Here is a 23,923-nt window from a genome sequence, read left to right on the forward strand (position 1 = left end):
TTGGGCTAGAGGGTATGTCACGTAACCGGCTGTCCCTTCCCCTTTCCGGAAGGACATATAAGGGCTGGTCGTGACGTAGTACTTCCTCTTCAGTTCCTCTGTTCGCAGATGTTACAAGGCTACACGCTTGTTAAAAACTGAATTCTACATTTATTCGACAATTACTACACTTCAGGACCCAAAGTGAGAAACCAGCTTTAGCCCTAAAAGCGGAGACTAGGATGAGTCACCCACGGGTTTTCTCGCTCGACTAAACTCCAGAAAACTAACTTTATTCTACCTCGTGGTGAGCCGGTGTTAGCCCTTAGCTGCCTCTGAGCCTAGCCGCTAGCTGTCACTAGCTTCGGCTACCTCCACAGCGCTAACCCCCTTTCCCGCTGAGAAACTAACTTTATTCTACCTCGTGGTGAGCCGGTGTTAGCCCTTAGCTGCCTCTGAGCCTAGTCGCTAGCTGTTACTAGCTTCGGCTACCTCCGCAGCGCTAACCCCCTTTCCCGCTGAGCTAACTCCCCGAACAGAGCTGTTAGCCTAGCTTTTTGTGAGCCGACGTTAGCTTAAAGCTGTTCTTAGCCTAGCCGCTAACTTACTAGCTTAGCTGTTTGGCTACTTCCACAGCGCTAACCCCCTATCCGTTGAGCTAACTCCCCGAATAGAGCTGTTAGCCTAGCTTTTTGTCGCTCTTTTCCACGATACTCGAACTGTGTTGCTTGTCTCGTCCGGCTCCCGGTGAGGCTGCTTCGTCACAGATACGGCCTGTGCCGGTAGTTTTAGTGGACACCAGCGGCTCTCGCTCTGTCCCCCCGAAACTAGCGGAGACTAGGATAAGTCACCCACGGGTTTTCTCGCTCGACTAAACTCCAGGAAACTAACTTTATTCTACCTCGTGGTGAGCCGGTGTTAGCCCTTAGCTGCCTCTGAGCCTAGCCGCTAGCTGTTACTAGCTTCGGCTACCTCCACAGCGCTAACCCCCTTTCCCGCTGAGCTAACTCCCCGAACAGAGCTGTTAGCCTAGCTTTTTGTGAGCCGACGTTAGCTTAAAGCTGTTCTTAGCCTAGCCGCTAACTTACTAGCTTAGCTGTTTGGCTACTTCCACAGCGCTAACCCCCTATCCGTTGAGCTAACTCCCCGAATAGAGCTGTTAGCCTAGCTTTTTGTCGCTCTTTTCCACGATACTCGAACTGTGTTGCTTGTCTCGTCCGGCTCCCGGTGAGGCTGCTTCGTCACAGATACGGCCTGTGACGGTAGTTTTAGTGGACACCAGCGGCTCTCGCTCTGTCCCCCCGAAACCCTCCCGCGATACTCGAACTGTGTTGCCTGTCTCGCCCGGCTCTCGGTGAGGCTGCTTCGTCACAGATACGGCCTGGCTTTAACCAGCTTAACTGTTTCGGCTACAGCCGCAGCTGCTTCTTTCACCACGCGATGGCTCGCTACGGTCAGGCCAGGGCCTGTACGGGGAACGCCGAAGGTGCTAGCGGTGCTCGCCCAGCACCACCGCGACACTCCCGCCTCCCTACCCCAACTCCAGCTGCCACGAGCGGTGGCCCGCGGTAAGCTAGCCCGACCCCCTTCGTGAGCGGAGTACGCGACGTTGACCGCCCTGTTCCTCCCAGTGTCTACAGAGCAGAAGCAGGGTAGTTTTTTGCACATTCTGTGAGGTCAGTACAAAATATAATGCCTGTTTTTTGTGCCAATAAAATTTGTTACAAAGAACCAAACCTTTGCATTATTCAAACCATGTCGACATGAGTCCACAATGCTAGGAAAATGGTCGGTGCTCGTCCTCCTACACTGTCGGATACAACATGTTATGCATATCAACGTCAGTATATTGTGGTACTTAATGCTTATCACTGTGCCAATATGTCTGTCACACTTGTCACATATTGCATTTCCAAATACGGCTGGGATACGATATAATGCCTTAATGTCAATATATTGTTTTTATTGCCTGTTTTTGTGCTATTATGGTTGTTCTTTCACCACACCCTGCATGGTTCAGACACTATCTGAAATAAACCCATAGTGATTGGACGGAACCGGTTTCTCGGCCTTCCAAACACTGACGGGATACGAAGTATAATGCGTTTATCCATTATTTTTATATAATGTTCGCCATTATGCCAATGTGTTTGCTACACTAAATTGACTAACTCTGAACTAAGCCCTTAATGATTGGACGGAACCGGTTTCTCGGCCTTCCAAACACTGACGGGATACGAAGTATAATGCGTTTCTCCATTATTTTTATATAATGTTCGCCATTATGCCAATGTGTTTGCTACACTGAATTGAATAACTCCAGTGCAGATGGGAAAACCAGTCTCCAGCCTCCACAGCCAAACAGAGGAGCATGTCGCACTTACTGTAAGATCTGTGAAGAAATACCCTGTGATTGTGGTTTTACATGCGTTGAAAAGTACAAAACCTTGTCTTTTTCCAACTCCGCCTGTGTGCCAGGGAGAACGAGGACCGTTCTCGATGGTCTGCCTTTGGGCCCACAGTATCCGAAAAACCCCTCGTCGGTTTTTCAGATACGTGTGGGACAAGCAATCTGACCCCCCCATGAGCCCACAGTATTTGGTAAAGCCGGTTCTCGTTTTTCCAAATACGTGTGGGACAGAAACACTGCTTGTACTGACTCCTTTGAAGGTAACAATAAAACCAGTTGTAAAATCAATTGTAAGAACGGTACCACCCCTGTCCGCCAGAGGGCGCCTTTGCACCTTGGCACAGGCGTCACGCCCGTTTTTACAACCGATTCCACCATCTTGGAGAGGGCGCCAAAACGCTTCTGCATCACAGGGCCCTCTCAAGATGGCCGAACGGAAGGTAAACAAGTTACATACTTCCGTGTCCGACCGGAGACGGACGTCGAGCGTCCCCCACCGGAGGTTGACGTCGGGGAGGTACCGCGTACTGTCTCACGTGACCTCCCCGAATCCAACTGTTTCCTTTTCCGACCGGAGACGGACAAGGGGCTTCTCCGACCGGATACCAATGTTGGGGAGGCACCGCGTGCGGGGTCACGTGACTTTTCCGAATCCTTCTGTCAATCAGGTAACACCCGTACTGCCTCTATCGAGCGTCACACGTTTGGCAACGCCAGAGCGTGCGAGCGCGTCACTGGTCTCCATGACAACGGGCAGACAGCCGGTGGAGCGAGCAGTTTCTTTAACTCGCCTCAACCCACTAGCTCGCTGTCTAGCGAAATGGAAAGCTTGCGACCCGTCTCATTGGGTGCTGCGCACCATACAGAAGGGTTACAAGTTACAGTTTTGCATGAAACCCCCGATGTCAGACAAAGTGATTTTCTCCAGCGCGACGGGCGCAGCGGCAGTTACGTTATGAGAAGAGGTTCTCTCTCCTAAACAATGGCGCAATAGGAGAGTTCTCCCCAGATCGGAAACGCCTGGGTTTTTACTCAAAGTTTTTCCTGGTTCAGAAAAAGGGGGGGGTGTACGTCCCATACTGGACCTGAGAGGTCTCAATACATTTCTAACGAAATTCAATTTTCGCATGCTGACGAACGCAGCGTTACTACGCACGGTGCGTCAGGGCGACGGATGGACCAGCATAGACTTAAAGGATGCGTGTTTCCACGTTCCCGTCTACCCGGTGCACAGGAAATTTCTGCTGTTGTTTTCACCTAGCGGCTACCTAGCCTCGCTTACGACAACACTGTGTTGCTTAATGCAGCAGGTACGTCAGTGTTACACTGGTTTTTCTGTACTGGTCAGGCTCAGTACAGCAGTAACACACTGTGGTTGTACCGGTCAGCTCCCCTGGACAACAACGTGATTTTCCACGTACCTTTACATGCCTCCTATGTCAGACACAGGATGTTCCCCTCATGCGGAGAGGTAATGCAGCCATGTCTCTGAGAGAGAGGGACTCTCTCTACTGAGCAAGGGCATCTTCAGAAAACCGTCTACGAATTGGAACCTAGAGGTTACTTAGGTAACCCCGGTTTTTTTCCCAGTTTTTGGTACAACTGGTTTTTCGTGTGTTTTCTGGCCAAAGAAGGAGGGGGGAGGCTATGTGACCCTTTCTGGATGAAGGGGTCTCGTCAAGTCTCTTACGAAATTCAGGTTTCGTATGCTGATGACCGTGGCGCTCCTGCGCACGTTCGGTCAGGGGGACAGGTGGACCAACGTAGCCCTGAGGCGCGATTACTGTCGGTTTTTCACTGTCGGTTTCTAGAAGGAGCGTTTTGGTTCCGTCCCAGCAGTCCTCCCTTATAGGGTTCTCACTGGACTCGACCACGCTCGCAGCACGTCTGTCTCAGGAGTGGTTAGACGGCTTCCTGTCCTGTGTGAGGCCTTTCCACGTAGGAAAGACAGTCACTTACAGGCTGTGCGTGCAGGTGGCGGGTCTCATGACTTCAGCCATACACCTGACCTGCCTAAGTAGGCTATTTTGGGACCTTTCAGAGGTGGATGCGGGCTCTCAGGATCCCACCTACCGTGGACCCTCGACAAGGTCTGGTGTCTCCACTTGCGTGGATTCACTTAGGCTGTGCTCATGCGCACCCTTTCTGTCAGAAGGCGTCAGGGGAGGCGCTGTGATCTCACGGACGGCTGTCACGACGGACGCCAGCCTGGTTTGAACCAGGTTCGATCGACCACAGGTCGATTTGTTTGCCTCAACAGAGAACGCGAAGTGCTCTCGCTTTTTCTCGGTGAAGGCAGCGGACTTTTCGTTGGGACTGGACGCGTTGGCTCACAGCTGGCCGAGGGAACTGCTTTATGCAGTCCTGCCGCTGGAGTTGTTTCCGCCCGACGTTGGAAAAGGTCAGGCCCCAGGGCCTGACTGTACTGCCAGTTGCTCCAGGTTGGGGCGTGTGGGGATCGGAGATAACTTCTCTGCTCCACGCCGAACCCGGGTCCCTTCCTCCGATCGCGGACCTGCTGACGCAGGTGGGGACCGAGATCAACCACCCCAGCCCCTGGGACCTAGATCTGTGGCTCTGGTCTGTGTGAGGGCCAACCTAGATTCGTGTGGTCTGCCCCCTGACGTGGTGGTTACCATCCAGAGGGCGAGGGCCGTTTTCTACTAGGGCTGCCTATGACGTCAAATGGAATATTTTCGTGTCATGGTGCCAGGGGCAGTCACCAGTGGTGGTGGCTTTTCGGGCCCCGGTACGCGGCTTCCTTTTTCTCTTGCAGAGCAAGCTGAATCAGGGTTTGACCTTCTCGACGGTCATGGTGTACTTGGATGCCATCTCCGTCTGCCACGAAGGTTTTCGAAGGCGGGACGGTTGGCGATCGTCACCTGGTACGGCGGTTCTTGGGCGGGGCCAGACGGACCAGGCCGGGTACCAGGCCTCTGTTTCCGGCTTGGAATCTGGCGGTGGTGCTGAATGCACTCTGCCTTCCCCCCGTTTGAACGTCTCGAGACTGGGAGCCTCAAGGTGTTGAGTCTGAAAACAGTCTTTTTGGTGACCCTGGCTATGGCCAAGAGGGTCGGTGACCTGCATGCACTCCCGGTGAGTTCGGAGTGCTTGAGGTGCTCTGGGGATAGCAGACAGGTTCTGCTGACGCCAAACTTGGCGTTCGTTACCAAGACCGGGGGGGTTGCACCGGCTCCGGTCGGATTGGTTGCGTTTCATCCACCTCCTTTCGCTTCGGCGGTGGATGAGTGGTCACTTTGTTTCTGTCCAGTGAGGGCTTTGAGGCTCTACTGTCAGGTGACGGCGCCTGGTAGGTCGTAAACACGATTGTTTGTCACCTACGGCTGGGGTGACCAGCGGAAAGCGATGGCCAAGTCAACGCTTTCCAGGTGGATAGTTGAGGCCGTAAGGCTCGCCTATACTAGTAGTGGGGCCCCAGTACCTGTTGGATTGGGGGCGCACTCGACTAGGGGATTGGCTGCTTCCTGGGCCCTCTCTAGAGAGGTTTTCGGTCCAGGAGATTTGCAGGGCTGCTGACTGGTCGTCTCCTTCGACCTTTGCAGCTTTCTACAGCCTGGACATGGCGGCTTCCTCGGTGACGCACGCAGTCCTTGGCGTGGCAGCCTCATCTACTTGAGGTGCCTTTCTCCCCCTGATGTGATCCCGTGGGGCTAACAATCTGTTGGGTCCTAGGGAGCAGGGGGGCCCTGTTCCCTTACTAGGAGGTTAGTAGGTGACGAGCCTTGTCTTCTATTAGCTGAATGGGGAAGACTTCGGTCTGTCGGGGTTTTCGTTTATCTCATCCCTTGTGCCGTGTCCAGGCCCGGTGGGCCTGGGCGTCCCTGAAGCGGGGGCCCGCCGTGTGCGGGTCCCTGAGCCAGTAGGGGACGTGCGGTTTTTTCTGGGGATACAATGTTTTTAACGCTTCCGGGGGGTTTATAGATCCCATAGTGAGTGCCTCACGACTCAAAACGACAAAGAACTAGAGGTTACGTAGGTAACCCCGGTTCTTTTAGTTTAGGAGTGAGGCACTCACCAAACACCCCTTTGTTTCGCCACTGCGAACAGAGGACCTGTGGTAAGAGGAAGTACTACGTCACGACCAGCCCTTATATGTCCTTCCGGAAAGGGGAAGGGACAGCCGGTTACGTGACATACCCTCTAGCCCAATGAAATGGGCCCCGGGAGCATATTGTGTAGCTCTGTTGCATCGCCAGATGGCGCTGTTTCCCATAGTGAGTGCCTCACTCCTAAACTAAAAGAACCGGGGTTACCTACGTAACCTCTAGTTATTATTAGTCACAAGCTGTTGTTAATACTTTTCATTGCTTAAATAATTATAGCAACCGCAGACAGACTTAATTATACTTTCAACCTGGCGTCCTTATTTTGTCTCATTATGGGCGACAATTTTCACAATTTTCAAAAAATAGTTTTTGTTTTCCCGACGGCGGCGAGGAAAAAGAAGCACTGCTGTATTTAGTGAGTCACAGGATCCCTCCTGTTCTGGCACTTCAAGTGTGCCTGTGGAGAATGGGAGAGCGGCACATCTACAGAGGTGGGAGAATACACAGAGTGCACTGGACCCAAAGTGGATCCTTATGTCCAAACCTTGTGGGACCGACGGTCCTCCTCCTCCTCCTCTGGTCCGACCTGACCTTGGGCCTTTGTGAGTGCCACAGTGTTTTAGCCGTTAAGCCTTTCCTCAAACAAACAGTAACATAATGACACTTCAAACCCCTCCAGCACCGCGGGGTGCCCTAAATAAGCCAGCCTTCTGTTGCCTGTTCATGTTCCCCCTTGCCTCTTCTTTTACCATGAATATTAAACGGCGGTGTGAGGGGGCAGAGGAAGGCCTCAGAATACAGAAAGAATGTGTCCGGTCTTGAAGTGAGTTGAGTTGTCCCTCAAGGACCCTTGACCCCCCCCCCCCCAACCTCCCTGCCACTCCAGTGAGGCCACAGTCCAGGAGTTTGTTTTTTGTTTTACTTTTTTTTACTATATTTTATAATATGCAAATATTATAGAAAGAGAGGACAGCAGAAAAGTACAAGTCAATTTAAAACTCACATATCCCAAATTATAAGCAAATTCATAGAAGGAGGGAAAAAAGTGACGGCCATATTTAGATTCCAGATTTTAATAAGTCAAAGGGAGAATTCACTGTATAAAGCCTCTTCCAGTTTTACCTTGCATATGAACTTTATTACTGCACAGATGGGTCGGGTTTTTTGCCAGTAAAATCTTGCATAGTGTTATAAATCCTCATCTCATCTCATTCAGCATACATCAATGGCTTCTGTGTCTGGCTGTTACATAAGTTGTCACTGCCTATTAAAACTCAGTGCGTCGGGAATCAAGGTTGTGCTCCCTGTGTCAGTGACGAAACTGCTTTATGATCACCTGCAGTGCAGTGCATGTGCATGTGGAGTGTTTACTTCCGTGAAGCAGATTGAGTGAGACATAGCATAGCAAACCGTAAACCGAACACACATGTATGAGGGCTTGAGTAAACCAGGGATTGTGTGCAGCGCGACTCTGTCAAGTATGCACACCTCAGTGGTTCTCTAATAAGGGGATCCATTACACGCGTAAGGGTGGGGGTCCCCGTCTTGTGGGCCGAGGTGTGCATTTAAAACCTTAAGCCCCGTCAGAGCAGGCAGATCAGTGGTGCACCATACTATTGTCTGTCCATGCTCTGACTGGCATGGTTGTCAGTTGAGAGAGGGGCTGGGGGGCCTGCACTGGGGCCTGGGCTGCCTCTCTGGCTGCCTGAGAACAAAGCCTCCTCCTCTAGCCTGTAATCAAAGCCCTGGGAAATAACAGACATCACAGTCACCTGGACTAACACATGCCTATTGGGTGCGTGCATGCTCACGTATGCACACATGCACACTTACACTTGCATGTATGTATACGGTACTCAATGGCAATACTTATTGCAGTTAGAAACATTCTTGCCTCAAACGTACTCTGCCAATAGAAGAGAGAGCTGTGTTGAAGCTCACTTTGACAACTGGAAAAGCGCTTCCACCGAATCGACTCCACCGCAGTGCTGTAGGTGTTCCCTCAGGGAGCTATGTGGTTGTGTCAGATTGGGAAAGTGATTTTTGGCTGGGCCTTCACTGAGAAGGAACAGGTTGACTGATAAAGTAATACAGACCACAAGTATGAGTCAAGGGTCTATCTCTGTGAACCGAGAGCAGAGCTACATACCAGGACATTTTGAGACTTTCTGTTATGTTGTTATGTGATTTTTTGTTGTGTGACTTTCGGTTGTCTGTGAGAACGACCCTAGGCAACATTTCTCTCTTAAGCCTATTTTATACTTCATTGCATGACCGCGTCACTAGACAACGTAAGCTAAAAATCTGTTCTTGTCACCGAGCGACTTGATAATGGGAAGAAGCATAAATTTGCCCTTGGAGTCCCCTGTTTCAGTCACTTCTCTTCTGATAGGACCTCATATTTCTTCCTCTGCTCCTCAGATACGTGGAGGGAAGCTGATGATAACCAACGCCAGGAAGAGCGATGCTGGGAAGTACGTGTGTGTGGGCACAAACATGGTCGGAGAACGGGAAAGTGAAATAGCTGAACTTACTGTGCTTGGTAGGTAATCCTCTTTATATCTATTATCTCCGCCTGACACACCCTATACACATTCACACATACATGCATGGACACAACAGGGTCCAGATGTTAAGCTTGGAGTGTGTATCTTCTAGGAAACTAAATGGTGTCAGTGACCCATATCAAATAGAGTGTGAGATGACCTCCAGTCTCACAGTTAACTATGAATCCCCCGCTGATCCCATCAGCTTCTCTTCTCTGACCAGCTGCACCCTGTTTCACCATGAGTGACCTCTGACATCCCTCAGTACACACACACACCCACACACACACACACACACACACACACACACACACACACACACACACACACACACACACACACACACACACACACACACACACACACACACATGCGTCCATACTACTGAACTTATGGCAATCCCTTCTCACTTCCTTCGCTTCCGTTCCCCATGGACCTTTTATTATACTCTCTGGCAGCAAGAACAGCACCAGAGCCTGCATAGTCTTTCCTCATAAGATCAATAATTATGCATACAGAAATAATACTGTCAAGACTTCAAAGAAGCCAGCCCTTAGCTATTGCCTTTGTTTGAGTAAACATAACGCAGAAACTCCCAACAGTTGTGGTTGCTTATTAAGAAATTCTCAGAGGGACTTTTGACTTTTGAGCACTTGGAAATAACTTAATATATACTATATAGGAAGGAAGGAATGAAAGAAAGGAAAGAAAGAAAGAAAGAAAGAAGGAAGGAAGGAAGGAAGCGAATGGACCCGGTTTAAGTGAGGCAGTTGAAGCTACACCTTAAGTATCTGGCATTAGTAGGTTTTCTTTTCATTGCACTTAATCCAACATTCAATTTGATTTCAATCCATTTCAAACCGTCAGATCACCAGATCTTAAGGATTAAGTGAAGTAACTCAATTCAAAGCCACATATTTGAGACATGATGTATTGAACTTGATGCAGCTCTACCCGTAGCATGTTTACATGGTCTCTGATACATGTTGCATGCTGCGTACGTTTCTGTGTAGAGCGCCCCAGCTTTGTTCGCCGTCCAGGCAGCCAGGTGGTGTTGGTGGACCAGAGTGTAGAGTTCAGGTGCGAGGCCCGTGGTGACCCAGTTCCCACCGTGCGCTGGAGGAAAGAGGATGGGGACCTGCCTAAGGGAAGGTACAGTATGACTCATCAAGTTCTCCCTTTCCGCACACAATACCTTCCTCCTTCCCTCTTCTCCTCCTCTCTGTGTTTGAACCACTGCTTGCTTTTTTTGTCTCTGTCATCGGCTAATTTACGATGCTTCGTGTTTCAAAAGGTACGTGTGCCTGACCAGTATTATGCCGACACGTTGTTTTTGATTCAGATTTGAGATCCGTGAAGACCACACCTTGAAGATCCGTCGTCTGACCTCGGCTGATGTGGGCTCCTACACCTGTGTTGCGGAGAACATGGTGGGCAAAGCGGAGGCAGCTGCGACGCTCACCGTTCACGGTAAAGACCACAGACCGCATTTTCACACCCTAATTGTTATTTGCCCACCTTTTTAATGTATAGCCCCTCTGAGGGCTGTGAGTTAATTGTCCTATATGGTTTTGTCCATACCCCAAGTTATTCTAAATTCAATCCCACTCATAGATTATAGTAGGGTTTCGTTCAGACGCAATTTAGCCCAACCACATTGCAATTATAGCTCTCAGCTTTAGTGTTCTGTGCTCATCACTTTCAACTATTCAGTCTCAATTAGCTGATTGATTTCTAATAAATGGAGAATGTGAAAATCCATAGCACCCGTTGCATTGTGCACATGGGAGCTCAACAGCAATCGATCTCATTTGCCCTATACAAGTGGCATTTCTCCAGAGGGTGGTCTTCCTTCACATTTAAGACATACAGTATCATCAGAGGGCCTCTGGAGTGTCTGTGTGTTTCTTGTGGTCCCCTCTCGATTGGACATCCTATTAACACAGCGAGAATCTAAAGCAGCTGGTCACAGAGCGTGAACATTCAGAAAGAAGCCATTCAGCGGGAGTTGGGGGCTGGGATCACCCCCCCCTCCCCAAACCCTCCAGAGAACCAAGGGGAACACTGGGGCTATTTAACGGCAAACTAATGGGAATGTGGGGGAGTCAGGAGAGAGAAGAAGGGAGGAGAAAAGCCGGCAAAGAGGGAGGGAGTAGGTTCAGTGAATGGAGGATGGAGGAGGTTGGATGAAGGGGTATCAAGTATGGTGATGGTGGCTCACCACTGGAGCAGAACGGGAGGGGGACTGGGGCATATTGTGGTAGAGGGGATGAAGGGGAATAGAGGTTTCTGCGGTGAGGTCAGTCATATTAATGTCACTCCCAGCAGTCTACAGGAGATATAGAGAGACAAGATATTTCTATTCCACTGGCAACCCCCCTTTCTACCCACAAACACAGATACCTCATCTTCACATGGCTGCCCTTTGCAATTATTTCTTCATTTTCTCCACAACCCAACAATCTTTGGCCTGCTTTGCGGGACGAGATTAGACAGTCCTGTCAATAAGCCCATCAATATATCCATCTCTCTTATTGCCTTTTTTCCACTCTTTCCCTCTCCTTGATGAAAGCTTGACTAATGAAAGAGAACAGCATTGATGTGTTGGTTCAATGAACTGCTCTCATGGCTTCGAATCATTTTTGAGAGGCTAAAAAACCTTTGCATTCTCTTCATTAGCACATGACCGCCCTGTCCTCAGGCGGATTCCCTGAGGCCTGCAAGTAGAGGCGTGGACAAAACATCCTAGTCACTTTTATCGGAGCTTCTGCCCCTGGCATGTAATATCCAGGGGCTCATTTACTGTATGAGAAAGCTAAACCGGGCATGCAGAATAAGATAAATGCATTTAGGGTTAGACAGATCTTTTTCTTTTCTTTTTTTTCTTTTTTTACAAAAAGAGATGGCAAGATCACTGATCAAACAACAGGTTATCGTCACCATTGTAGACGTTTTTTTTTTTTTTTTACAGGACAGCATTAATTAACAGTTCACCAAATGCAATATTGGGTGAATAATAAGACACAATGGTATGTCAAGTCATATGGTCTTATGGCTGATTTGGACCTATATGCCTCTATGTATTGTATATATATATAGTATGGTTAGTTCCTAGAAACCTTGTCCATCTCCATCATCTCCAGTTTTAGCCAGACCAGGAGATGGAGAGGCCAGGGAGGTTGTGGGCATTGAGTAGTCCAGCTAATTAAAGACAAGCCAGCCACAATCCCACGCCCGGAAATGACATGCTTCTAATTACAGACACAGCCAAAAGGAAAGGGAAGGAGAGCCTGGTAATTGCAGGTCTAAATGAACTGGAGTATAATGGCCAATGCGTAGGGAGTTAAGATGTAGTTGAAGTTGTCAAGAAAGCCTACTGTCACACCAGGCCAGGGGAGAAGCTGTCTGTCTCTTTAGTCACAACCTATTTGTCCTCAGCCTGGTACACTGTCAGAATCAGATGGATAGGTTTTTACACTCCGGGTGTTACTGTGTAGCTTTCAGAAATGTTATGGATTAGAGTTGCTGTGCTGTTATCTGTGTTAAGGGTCCAGAATAGGCTGTTGTCCACATTCACATAAACACAAACATGCACCATATTATGATATTTGGAAAATTGCTGATGCACTGAACAAGAGTTGAAACATGGTTCAGTAATATAATTTCAGTGGTAGCCCAGGGTCGTTCAGAGAATACTGCACCACAATACAGGTAATAACGTTTTTGAGTCAAAGTGAGCCTAAGTGGAATTAATGTAAACATTCCTTGAACTCGAGTCTCTGCCAAATCCTCTCTGATGGCTGGATGGGCAGTAAAACCAAATGAATTGAAATGGAAAAGGGAAACTCACTCAGCACTCAATAGCAATAGAAGTTGTTCCCACAAGAACTGTTATGTAATTTGTTTATCATTGCAGCGCAGTCTGTGAAATTGATATTACTTGGCATGTTCTGTTGAATTTACCATCCTTTAACCTAATTTCAATTCAAACCCCATGAAAGAATCAGAAGACTGTTTTGAAGAAGAATGGACTGAGAGTTTATAGCACCTTCCATGGCCAGAGTGTCAGTGAACAATGCGGCCATTGTGCAGTGGCGCCTGGGGCTATTTTTCTTTCTCTGCGCTCTGCTCTCGTTACTAACTTAATCAGTGAATTATTGTTTTACACATGCGTTTGTCTGTCTACAGCACCTCCTTTACACACTCATAAACATGTCAAGTCAAAATTTCCATTTATTGACGTAAGAACACATAATTGGCCAAGCCACAGGTTATATTTACGGGTTGATTGTAAAATCATTAATCTAAGCCAGATGAGAATAGCGAGATGGTCTTTCCAGTAGTTTGCGTGTGTGCGTGTGTGCGTGTGTGCGTGTGTGCGTGTGTGCGTGTGTGCGTGTGTGTGTGTGTGTGTGTGTGTGTGTGTGTGTGTGTGTGTGTGTGTGTGTGTGTGTGTGTGTGTGGGGGGGGGGGGGTCCCTATTAATGCGTATGTGCATGCGTATGTGCGTGTGTGTCGGTGCATGTGCTTGGAAGTGTATACAACTGTACATGCCATGTGAGTTTGAGTATAGAATCAGACACCCCCCCCACATTTTTTTTAACTAGAGTACGTTTTGGTGTGTGGTTAACTAATGTTTATGTTTTGTTAAAGAAACCTCACCCAGGAATATTCATCATAGGAATGTGAATCCATTATGTAGTGGAAAGATAATTCACAGAACCAGTGTTTTTTTCTCAGCTGGTAAGTTTTGCTATTAACAGTGATTTATTAGTGGAAAGGCCTTGAATGGAATGGTAGTCCCCAGAGCAGCGTTGCTAATAACCCATGTAAAAGGACTGGAATGAGACCTAGAACCAGTGCCAAAACAGTGTGAATGAGAGGAACCTTCACCGTTTACTCATGGCTGAGCTTTCTACTTGTCAGCTGTTCTCATATTAATCAGGTCAGCAGTCTGCATGCAGTCAAGGAGATAAAAAACTCCAAAAAGCTGTTAGAGGCCATGCATGCTTTCTTCTCATCACTCCTTCTCTAAATCTCATGTGTACATTTACCATCAGATGCATCCATCTTATGTAGTATTGCCTGTCACAGACAGTGCTGTGTAAGTCACAATGCAGTAGATATATGGTATGGAAGGGCTCCGAAGGGGGCAGAGATTTTAAAGCTGACCACACGCTCCCACAGGCCTCCCAATGGGAGCTCCTATTAATCACGCTAAGTCCTCAGCATGCCATTTCACTCTTGTGTCGATTTCTAGGCTCCTGGTCTGCAGCACGGCTCAAATCCCTATTAATGCCTCTGCAGTGGTCATTGGCATTATAGTCTGCCCCCCGGTGGGCTGGAGGTTATACTGCTCTGCACATTTGACTGTTTCTCTGTGATCAGCTTATTGATAGAGAGACTCCCCTCTGTGTTGCCGTTATGCCAGCAGAGATCTCTCACTAAAGTAGCCCAGACAGATTTAAGACTCACCTCTCCCTCCAGGTCCACCACTGTGATCACAGTGGCATGGCCGAGGTAGGGTTACCTAATTAAAGGCTTAGACGCACATGAACGGACGTGTGTAGGGGTTGTGAGGGTTTGTGTATTTTGTATGTGGTATTTATTCGTGCGTGTGTGTGTGTGTGTGTGTGTGTGTGTGTGTGTGCGTGCGTGCGTGCGTGAGTGTGTGTATGTGTGTATGTGTGTGTGTTTGTGTGTGCGTGTGCGTGCGTGCGTGTGCGTGTGTGAGCGTGCTTCTGTGCGTGTGCGTATGATTGCGTCTATCTCCGCTCTCCCCTCCTGCTTGGATGCACGGATGGCGGCGAGCCTTTTTTTCTGGGACCTTTTGATGTGTGCCTTATCTGCATTTTAAAGGCCAGTGATAGGCGGGGGAAGGAGGGAGGGGGTGGGTCATTACTCTGACTGACAGCGTTTATGTTTCCGTGGGAGCCGTTGAAGCAGACAGATTAGATAAGGTGAGTGATTGGCTGGGGGAGATTTATGACCAGAGAGTGACAGTTAACATTCACCTTGTGTTTTTATGGGCCGGTCTTACATATGCAAGGCTATGTTTGAAAGACTCTGTGATCCAGCTGCTGCTAGGGGGGTACTCCAAGACCTCATTAGAGGCCATGGAGACGTTCATCTTTACACACTCGAGCAACACCCGCGAAACCGGGATTTGTATACTGGATGTGGTGGGTATCACACAATGTATATCAATGGCAAAGTCTCATCACGATATGTGTGCCTCTCTTTATCATTTAATACATCATTTCAGCACACTTATTTTCCTATCCTTGAGCATTTTAAGCATTTTAACACTGGAGTCCCAATTTTGGGCATGTCTGTGAAAATGGGAAAGGAATGTCTTTTCACCCCGAAAATGGCAGGCTGAAAGCTTGCAGATGTACTAGGCCTATTATTTTTACCTCCAACATACCTTTTTCCCCCCTTATCAATTACTCACAATTATTGTTTAGTGGTATATTTCTTCTGTATTCCTGAATGAAGAATCCAAACAAGAAGAGAATACTTGACGAATTGAAGAAAATCATTATTAACAACAGAAAAACTATTATACAAATGAATACAAAAAAAGTAGTACAGCTCTCAAAGTGTAACCCAAGTGTATTGTATCCAGTCCATGTCGTCATTAAATCCAAAACACCACAATTTCGCTATACTCTGAGAGCTGTGTTTGAGTTTATAAACACATTTTTTCTTCTTCAATTCATCACGTATTCTCTTCATTTTCTTTCACTGTGCGACACAAACAAAACCTTTTCATGAATTCAAGGCTGCTCGTGGTGAGTAATTGATAGATGAAAAGTATTTGGGGGTTTGAAGTTCTGTAAATGATTAAAAGACCTTCAGTGTTAAATGCGACCTGTTATGCCCAAGCATTTGGAAAATGCATCACTTAAGGGGAACTTTTTCGGTATTGAACCTGAAAATCTGGCATCTATCTATACATGCATGGAATGTGTGTGTGTGTGTGTGTGTGTGTGTGTGTGTGTGTGTGTGTGTGTGTGTCGCACAATACTCGAACACCGTCCGACCAATCGACTTCAAACTTGCCTTGCGTATCGCTGAGAACCCGAGGGTGTGAGTGAGAATCCGTTCAGACGGTAGTCCAGAACCGAAAATCCAAAAGTCAGTCAGTCAGTCTGTCTGTATGTCTGTCTGTATGTCTGTCTGTCTGTCTGTCAGTGGGTCAGTCAGTCAGTCAGTCAGTCAGTCAGTCAGTCAGTCAGTCAGTCAGTCAGTCCATAATAATAAGTGTTAATACAGTGTTAATTAATACAACAACACTTACCGATGTGTTCAGAGCTCACGCTGTGTGAGTTTGAGTTTTACGAAGGCCGGAGGAGGTGTGATCTGTCGACATGGAGAATGCATTGGGAGGTGTTATATCAAATGTTCACATGACATGACCTCCTCTCCTCACAATAGAATGATTGGATTCACGTTAAATATCGGCACAGTTCCCCTTTATTGTCTGTGATTATTGTTTTAAGTTAACTACTGTGTGTGTGTGTGTGTGTGTGTGTGTGTGTGTGTGTGTGTGTGTGTGTGTGTGTGTGTGTGTGTGTGTGTGTGTGTGTGTGTGTGTGTGCGTGCGTGCGTGCGTGCGTGCGTGCGTGCGTGCGTGCGTGCGTGCGTGCGTGCGTGCGTGCGTGCGTGCGTGCGTGTGTGTGTGTGTGTGTGCGTGCGTGTGTGTGTGTGTGAGAGTGTTTTCCCTGGGGCTTAAACTGGGGTTGTGATATGCCATCATGTCTCATCATCACTAAATGACATTGACATGATTACGTATGTTTACCCATGAACATCACATTGTTGTCCTTATCTCTTCCCTTTGTGTCATCCAATTTATTATTTATTTATCCGCCCTTTGTGTTTTTGTTGTTGTGTGTTTTTGTTTCCTTTTCAGTCATATCTGGTAAGTTGAAATGTCATCCGTCACCTTTTCACCGCCCTGACAGAGGCAGGATGCTGTCACAACCCCTTCCATCCTCCTCCTATCACCTATCCACCCTCCAATCAGCTCTCATGTTTCTGTTGTCATGGGCAACGGTGACTTAAGGACATTAATGGGTAAAAATATGCTCTGTCTGGGCATCCAAGGTAAAGCCACATCATTGCATTCTATTATTTCCCCCTCTTGCTTTTATGCATTACCCAACACGCCATCCTATTTATGGACAAATTGTGCCTGTATTCAATATGACAGTTTGCAGATTGCTTTTATGTGTGGATGTATTACACAGCTGCTGTTTGAAAAAGCATTAAGATGTGAGGAGAAGTATCATATTACGAGGGCGTATCTGCTGTCTTTTGAAATGAAGAAGGAAAATGCCCAGCCTCTGGCCCTCTGTATTCAGGGTGTGTCTCCCCACATTGATGTCCTATTAGTACAGCAAAGTCTAATGTCAACGCAGAGCCGTGTGGATGACATTGGGCTGTGACACCGTGCGAAGTCTGAGATGGGATTTATCATTAAGATGCATGGACCCTGCATCCTGGCCCTGGCCTGCTCTATTGGAGGGTGTCAGCATGGACAGATGGCTCAAATTTATCTCCCATATCCATGTAAATTGTATTGGACCATGCCCTTGCCCATGCAAATGAAGGGGCATAGGAGTAACCGTTGGCTTTTGTTTTTCATGAAATCTTTATAATATGCTGTATATGCTGGCATTATGAGCCAGAGCAGCTTTCAGGTTAGCCTTCCATTCAAATTTGTAAGATATATTGCAGGTTTCAAAATCCCCAACCGTAACTAATTTGTATACAGATACTATATCTGCTGCCCCAGTCAAATTCTTGTTGGTTCTACATTCAAATATACCCCAAGTATGTTGATGAAGCCATGCTATTCTCTACATGACCAACCGTTTTCCTTCCCCAGTGCCACCAGCATTTGTTGTGAGACCTCGAAACCAGGTGGTTGGAGTAGGCAGAACTGTCACCTTCCAATGTGAAGCTACTGGAAACCCTCAGCCAGCCATCTTCTGGCAACGGGAGGGCAGTCAGGTAAATGTGACATGTGTATTATGGATGCTTATTGCTTACAATATGGAGGTTTTCTATTATTATTATTTGACACCTACTGTATCAATATAGATATATAATTAGATAGAAAGATAATAAAAGCCCCATGTATGTTTTCTTCCATTCCTTCCAGAACCTGCTGTTCTCCTATCAGCCTCCGCAGCCATCCAGCCGCTTCTCTGTATCTCAGACTGGGGACCTGACCATCACTGACGCAGAGCGCTCAGACGTGGGTTACTACAGCTGCCAGGCCCTCAACATCGCTGGCAGTGTCATCACCAAAGCACTGTTAGAGGTCACTGACGGTGAGTGGCAGCCTTTCTCGAGGCGGTTTCTGTCTACGGCAGAGCTCGCGGGGAGGGACTAACAGAGAGGAACATTGAAAGAAAACATTTGAGTGGATAAATATCAGTATTTCAGTAAATCCTTACTCATGACGCTAAGACTGTACATCTGATAGGCTGTGGTTGTGCTGGAGAGCGTATTAATATCCGTATTGAGGTCTGTGGGGATTGGTCTGGCCGACTGTATGTGTTCCTGTCAGGGGCAGAGACTCTCTGGTGCCTGTTCACCCAGACCGTGGCTCAGCGTTTGGCTTCAGAGCCTTCAGTCTGCCTAGTGTCTCTCCAGTGTTGTACGGCTGGTTTGCTGCCGTCTTGTGCTGGAGGATTGTGGCCGTGTGGTGAGGTCTGGATCAGGTCCCCTCTAATTACCCTGGTAGCCAGTCCCTGTCAGCCTGGTGCACTAACTTTGGCTTCATTCCTGCCATTCCCACATACAGACCTGGGCAGTTATTATTTTGTCTACCACTCACCTTGATTCATCCCTTCATTTGCCAACCATCCCTCTTCATTTCAAGCCCGAACCAGCATGGCTTCTGTCTCTCTCAGCCTCTCTCTCATTCTCTCTTGCTCTCCGGATAATAATAACAGTTATTAAAGTAAGCAGGCTGCTACGAGGCCCCCACTTCTCCACAGGCAGATCTGGTAATTACAGGTCATGCTGACAATGTTTTAGTAATTGCACCATCCCCGGTACCAAAGCAAAGACAAAGCTGCACAGAGAGTTGCGCCGCAGTGTTCATCTTACGATGCACGCACATGTGCATGCATCATTAAGTGTCACTTCTACACCGCATTAGGTTTTCATTTGATTGCTGCTTGCTGAAAAGAGCCAGCTTGTAAATCACTAGGCTGGCAGCAGTGGTTATCAATAGTGGTGTGGATAACAATGATAAGAGACAGTTAGATAACCCCACAGTAGCAAGCACATGATAGATGGTGCACAGCATGGCCAAAATAAAAAATGAAAATGTGATGCTATAATGTAAATGTGTATGTAATTATATTCTATCCCCTCAGACTCTGCCTGTCACACTGTGGTGTGTCTGTAATTTTAACCTCTCTCTCTCTCTTTCTCTTTCACTCTCTCACTTAGTCACTCGCACGCACGCACGCACGCACGCACGCACGCACGCACGCACGCACGCACGCACGCACGCACGCACGCACGCACGCACGCACGCACGCACGCACGCACATCACATCACATCACATCACATCACATCACATCACATCACATCACATCACATCAGAATTAGAGGTTAGTTTGTTTGATTGGCCAAGTATGTTCATATAACGCAGATGCAAATTAGCTGTATATAGCTAATGGTTGTGTTGTGCATGTATGGCCCCTGTTAAATAAACAAACAAGGAATTTGACTTGATGCATTATATATAAATACTGTATTACTGTATGTATATGTACCAATAATATTGCATAGGCTATACTAACGGCCAGGTATTCTGCATTCTACATAATACAACTGTATAGACATCGCATTGTGCGTGCGTGGGTGCGTGGGTGCGTTTGTACCTCTATGGTACATACATGTACCATAGAGCTACACCAATACACCATTGACAGAATAACAACGCCAGCGTTCACAGACAGAGAAAGGGAGAAGACATGGAAACGTCCTCATGCTAATAACATTGTCTGTTCCGCCAGTTTTCTTTTAAGCATTGTATCTCGTCCAGTGTTTTATGGCTGGGGGATGGGCCACTTGGTTGTCCGCTGTGAGAGTGTGTATAATACCAGACGTCTGGTGGAACTGCACAGAGAGAGGACTAAAGTATTTGAGCTTGTTTCATTTTAATTACACCGCTTTTGTTTGGCTAAGGTCAACCCCTGCTGCTGAATGATTAGAAAATTGCTTCCAGTTGTTCAAATTGGATTTCTTTCTCTCCCACTACCCTTTGCTCTGTTCAAATGCTCACTTGGCTACATGCTGTTTGTCAGATTCATTCGTACCCTTCTCTGCCTATTGTACACACACACACACACACACACACACACACACACACACACACACACACACACACACACACACACACACACACACACACACACACACACACACACACGTTGTAATTGCCTGAATGCTCCGTTCTTTCAATCCTCTCTACAACACAACCATTCTTCATTTGTTCCTTTCCTTTTTCACAGTTGTGTCAGACCGCCCCCCTCCAGTTGTCCGCCAGGGTCCAACCAATCAAACGGTGGCAGTGGACGGCACAGTCGTCCTGAGCTGTGTGGCTTCAGGTAATCCCACGCCCACCATCCTGTGGAGGAAGGATGGCGTGCTGGTGTCCACACATGACTCCAGGGTTAAACAGCTGGACACAGGATCGTTACAGATACGCTATGCAAAGGTGAGAAACACACAGCAACGGACCCTTATGGGTATATTTTTATACTTTAAATTAACATTCTGGAATTTGCTCTGCATGTGCCTGAACATACACACCTATTTGTATTATCTTTTTTACCAAAGCTGTGCAAAGCAGCAGCATTGATGAATAGCCTATAAAGGAAAATAAGAATGCGTCACGTTGTGATGCGTTGTGATGCGTTGTGATGCGCTGTGATGCGTTGTGATGCGTTGTGAGCTTGTAGATCTGCTAGGCTATACTTAAAACATTTGAACCTGTTTGAAAATAGGTCCTTTTAATTCATTTCTAATTCATACAAATACATTTCAGAGCAGTGCATATCATATCACATGTATGGTGTGGCAGGCAAACCCCCGCTGCTTGGTAAATAAAGCATGTGGTCCCCACCAGCACCCAGACTCAGTAAGCTGTCAGTCAGCTGTCTGGGTTTGAAGTGGATTCTGTGAAGTCGAACACACTCTAGTTCTGTCAGTCAGCAGTGTCTGCGCACGCGCGCGCGTGTGTGTGTGTGTGTGTGTGTGTGTGTGTGTGTGTGTGTGTGTGTGTGTGTGTGTGTGTGTGTGTGTGTGTGTGTGTGTGTGTGTGTGTGTGTGTGTGTGTGTGTGTGTGTGCTGTGTGTGTGTATGTGTGTGTGTGTGTGTGTGTGTGTGTGTGTGTGTCTGTGTGTGTCTGGGTGTGTGTGTGTGTGTGTGTATAAGGAGGGGGTGCTGACGTGTCCTCCAGATGGAGGCGTCACAGGGTCAGAGTTCACGTCAGATTGTGGTGTTCTGATGAAGGCTGGCGTGTCTTGTGGTGACAAGACTACAGTGTGATTGGACCGCCAGTGAGAAGGGATGTGCCTCAACCCTCCCTCTGCTGTAGCCCAGCACCCTCCACGGGCACTTTAGATTAATGAACTTGTCATTTCTTGCCGACAATTGTTTTTTTCATGCCTTTGACATGCCAAGCCATTTTTTCCTCATTAATGTGGTTCTAGTGTGGCATTGTGACTATTATTGTTGTTGTTTTTTTAATATGGCTGCTTTAGCTGTCAGGAGGGAAAAGGATCATCATCACCTTGAGGGTTGTTCACAGTCAATTATGCAAACAATCTAGTCTTTTTTTCCCTCGGTCTCGCACACGTGCGCACGTGCACACATGCACAGACTACCTAAATCAAAAACATGCGCATGCAAACACACAGTACTCTAGTGTTACTTCTAGAAGCCACAACAAAATATTTTTTGTTGTCCTAACCTCAGACTTTCAAACAGTTGAAACCACATACATATTGGGGAGAAAAAAACGAAAAAAAAAAAAACGTTACAAATATATTGAATAAATGAATAATACAATTATACTGTATATCATCTCACACAGTGTGTTCATGCACATTTTGAATTTGAATAGACATTCCTCAGGAATGTCGGTATGTCAAACATTTCATTCTGCTGAACGATCTTCAGTCACAGTCCCAGAATCTTTGAACAAACGTTCCACCGTATTTCTACACCACAGACTGTCACCGCATCTGTTGCATGGAGCCGTCACTTCCGTGTTTGGGACTCTAGGGGATGGTGGGCCGAGAAAAAGCTCTCCAATTAGTCTGTGATCCTGTGAAGATCTTTTCCATTTGACTGAGAATGGTCTGCCACTTGGCCCTTCCAGCTGCTTTCAGTTTGTGCTGTGAGGGAGACGATGGTGAGACTACAAGGCAATGACAGCTGACTGCAAGAGACTGCACCAGCGTGTCAATGAGCAGAGCAGTGATGTTGAGAGAGAGAGAGAGAGAGATAGGGTTATAGATACAACGTAGGGCTTTGCAATATTTTTCACCAAATACCCCAATATGGATATTGTGACAATATTGTTGGGATAACTATTGTTGCTTTCACAAAACATTACACAATGAGATTTCTGATCAATAATAATCAGCAATCCCTACTGTATATTAGCTAAATGGGTAAAGGCAAATGATACAACAGCTAGAACAGTCAGGTAAGTTCAGAAAATGATACCACTGTACTGTAAAACCAAGAAAAGACAACACTGACTCCATATATATTACAATATCCCAAATTCCTGGCAATATCTAGTCTCATATCACAATATTCAAGAATCAAGAAGGGTTTATTTATCACTCACTCATACAGGTGCACGCAGCGGAATGTTGGTGTGGCATGTTCTGTGCTACCAACAGCATACAATACAATAGTAGCCCTAACAGCCCTAATACAGGGACAAAGAAAGAGAACGCCTGCTCACATGCTCCACAAATTAGCATTAACCAAAGTCATTGGTTTCCTCTCTTCTCTGTCTCCAGCTTGGTGACACTGGCATGTACACCTGCATTGCCTCCACTCCCAGTGGTGAGGCCTCATGGAAAGCCTACCTGGAGGTCCAAGGTAAGTCCATCAACCCATTGTGGTTGTCTGCTGTGACTGAAAGCAGTATGCAGATGTTGAAATAAGTCAAAATGAAATGCACTTAACTCGTCTTAATCTCATTTACAACCTTACGACCTTAAGTTTTTTTTTATGTTATGTGAAAGAACATTGAGATAAATTTAACTGTGGAAATGAAAGATGGAGATCACTGGAATTATAATAATACTGTTTAACGGTGGAAATGAAAGATGGAGATCACTGGAATTATAATAATACGGCTACAGTATCATTATTACACTGTCTCCCTCTCTCTGTTATGCATTTAGAATTTGGTGTCATAGTACCAGCAGTACGACCGACGGACCCCAACCTGATCCCCAGCGCCCCGTCTAAACCGGAGGTCACTGACGTCACCCGGACTACTGTCACCCTTTCCTGGAAACCCAACCTTAATGCTGGAGCCACACCCACATCCTACATTATAGAGGCCTTCAGGTAAAGCCAGTGACAAACTAGAAACAAATTTCCTACGAAAATTTAAGTGTGCCTGCGTTGGCTGGGGGTTTTGTCGCCGTGGTAATGCGAAACGGTGAAAAAAGTAATGCGGTAGGTGGGCCGGTCGTCCCGCACGTTTTGATGTATACATTGGCGGGGCCGTGTGAACCGTGTGGGAGGAGTAGCATTTTGATCCCTTCGGGCGGCCAAAAAAGTAAAGAAAAAAACAGCAAAATAATGTTTCAAAAATTAAGAAAAAATAAACCGAAAGTCAAAAAAGGAAAAT

At 47.1% G+C, this 23,923-nt stretch overlaps 1 protein-coding gene across 1 annotated transcript in view; it reads left to right on the forward strand.

Moving 5' to 3' along the window:
* robo1 (roundabout, axon guidance receptor, homolog 1) overlaps nt 1–23,923 on the forward strand; it is a 165,380-nt gene that overhangs the window by 107,952 nt on the left and 33,505 nt on the right. The window contains exons 4-11 of the mRNA XM_084065378.1: nt 8,878–8,998; nt 10,016–10,154; nt 10,345–10,472; nt 17,899–18,023; nt 18,175–18,346; nt 20,550–20,755; nt 23,079–23,160; nt 23,469–23,637. Of these exons, the coding sequence (XP_083921504.1) occupies nt 8,878–8,998; nt 10,016–10,154; nt 10,345–10,472; nt 17,899–18,023; nt 18,175–18,346; nt 20,550–20,755; nt 23,079–23,160; nt 23,469–23,637 (1,142 nt within the window). The remainder of the gene's footprint in view (nt 1–8,877; nt 8,999–10,015; nt 10,155–10,344; nt 10,473–17,898; nt 18,024–18,174; nt 18,347–20,549; nt 20,756–23,078; nt 23,161–23,468; nt 23,638–23,923) is intronic.

The sequence above is a fragment of the Gymnoscopelus microlampas genome, assembly GCF_963454915.1.
Source record: "Gymnoscopelus microlampas genome assembly, chromosome: 8".
In the NCBI taxonomy this organism is placed as follows: Eukaryota; Metazoa; Chordata; class Actinopteri; order Myctophiformes; family Myctophidae; genus Gymnoscopelus; species Gymnoscopelus microlampas.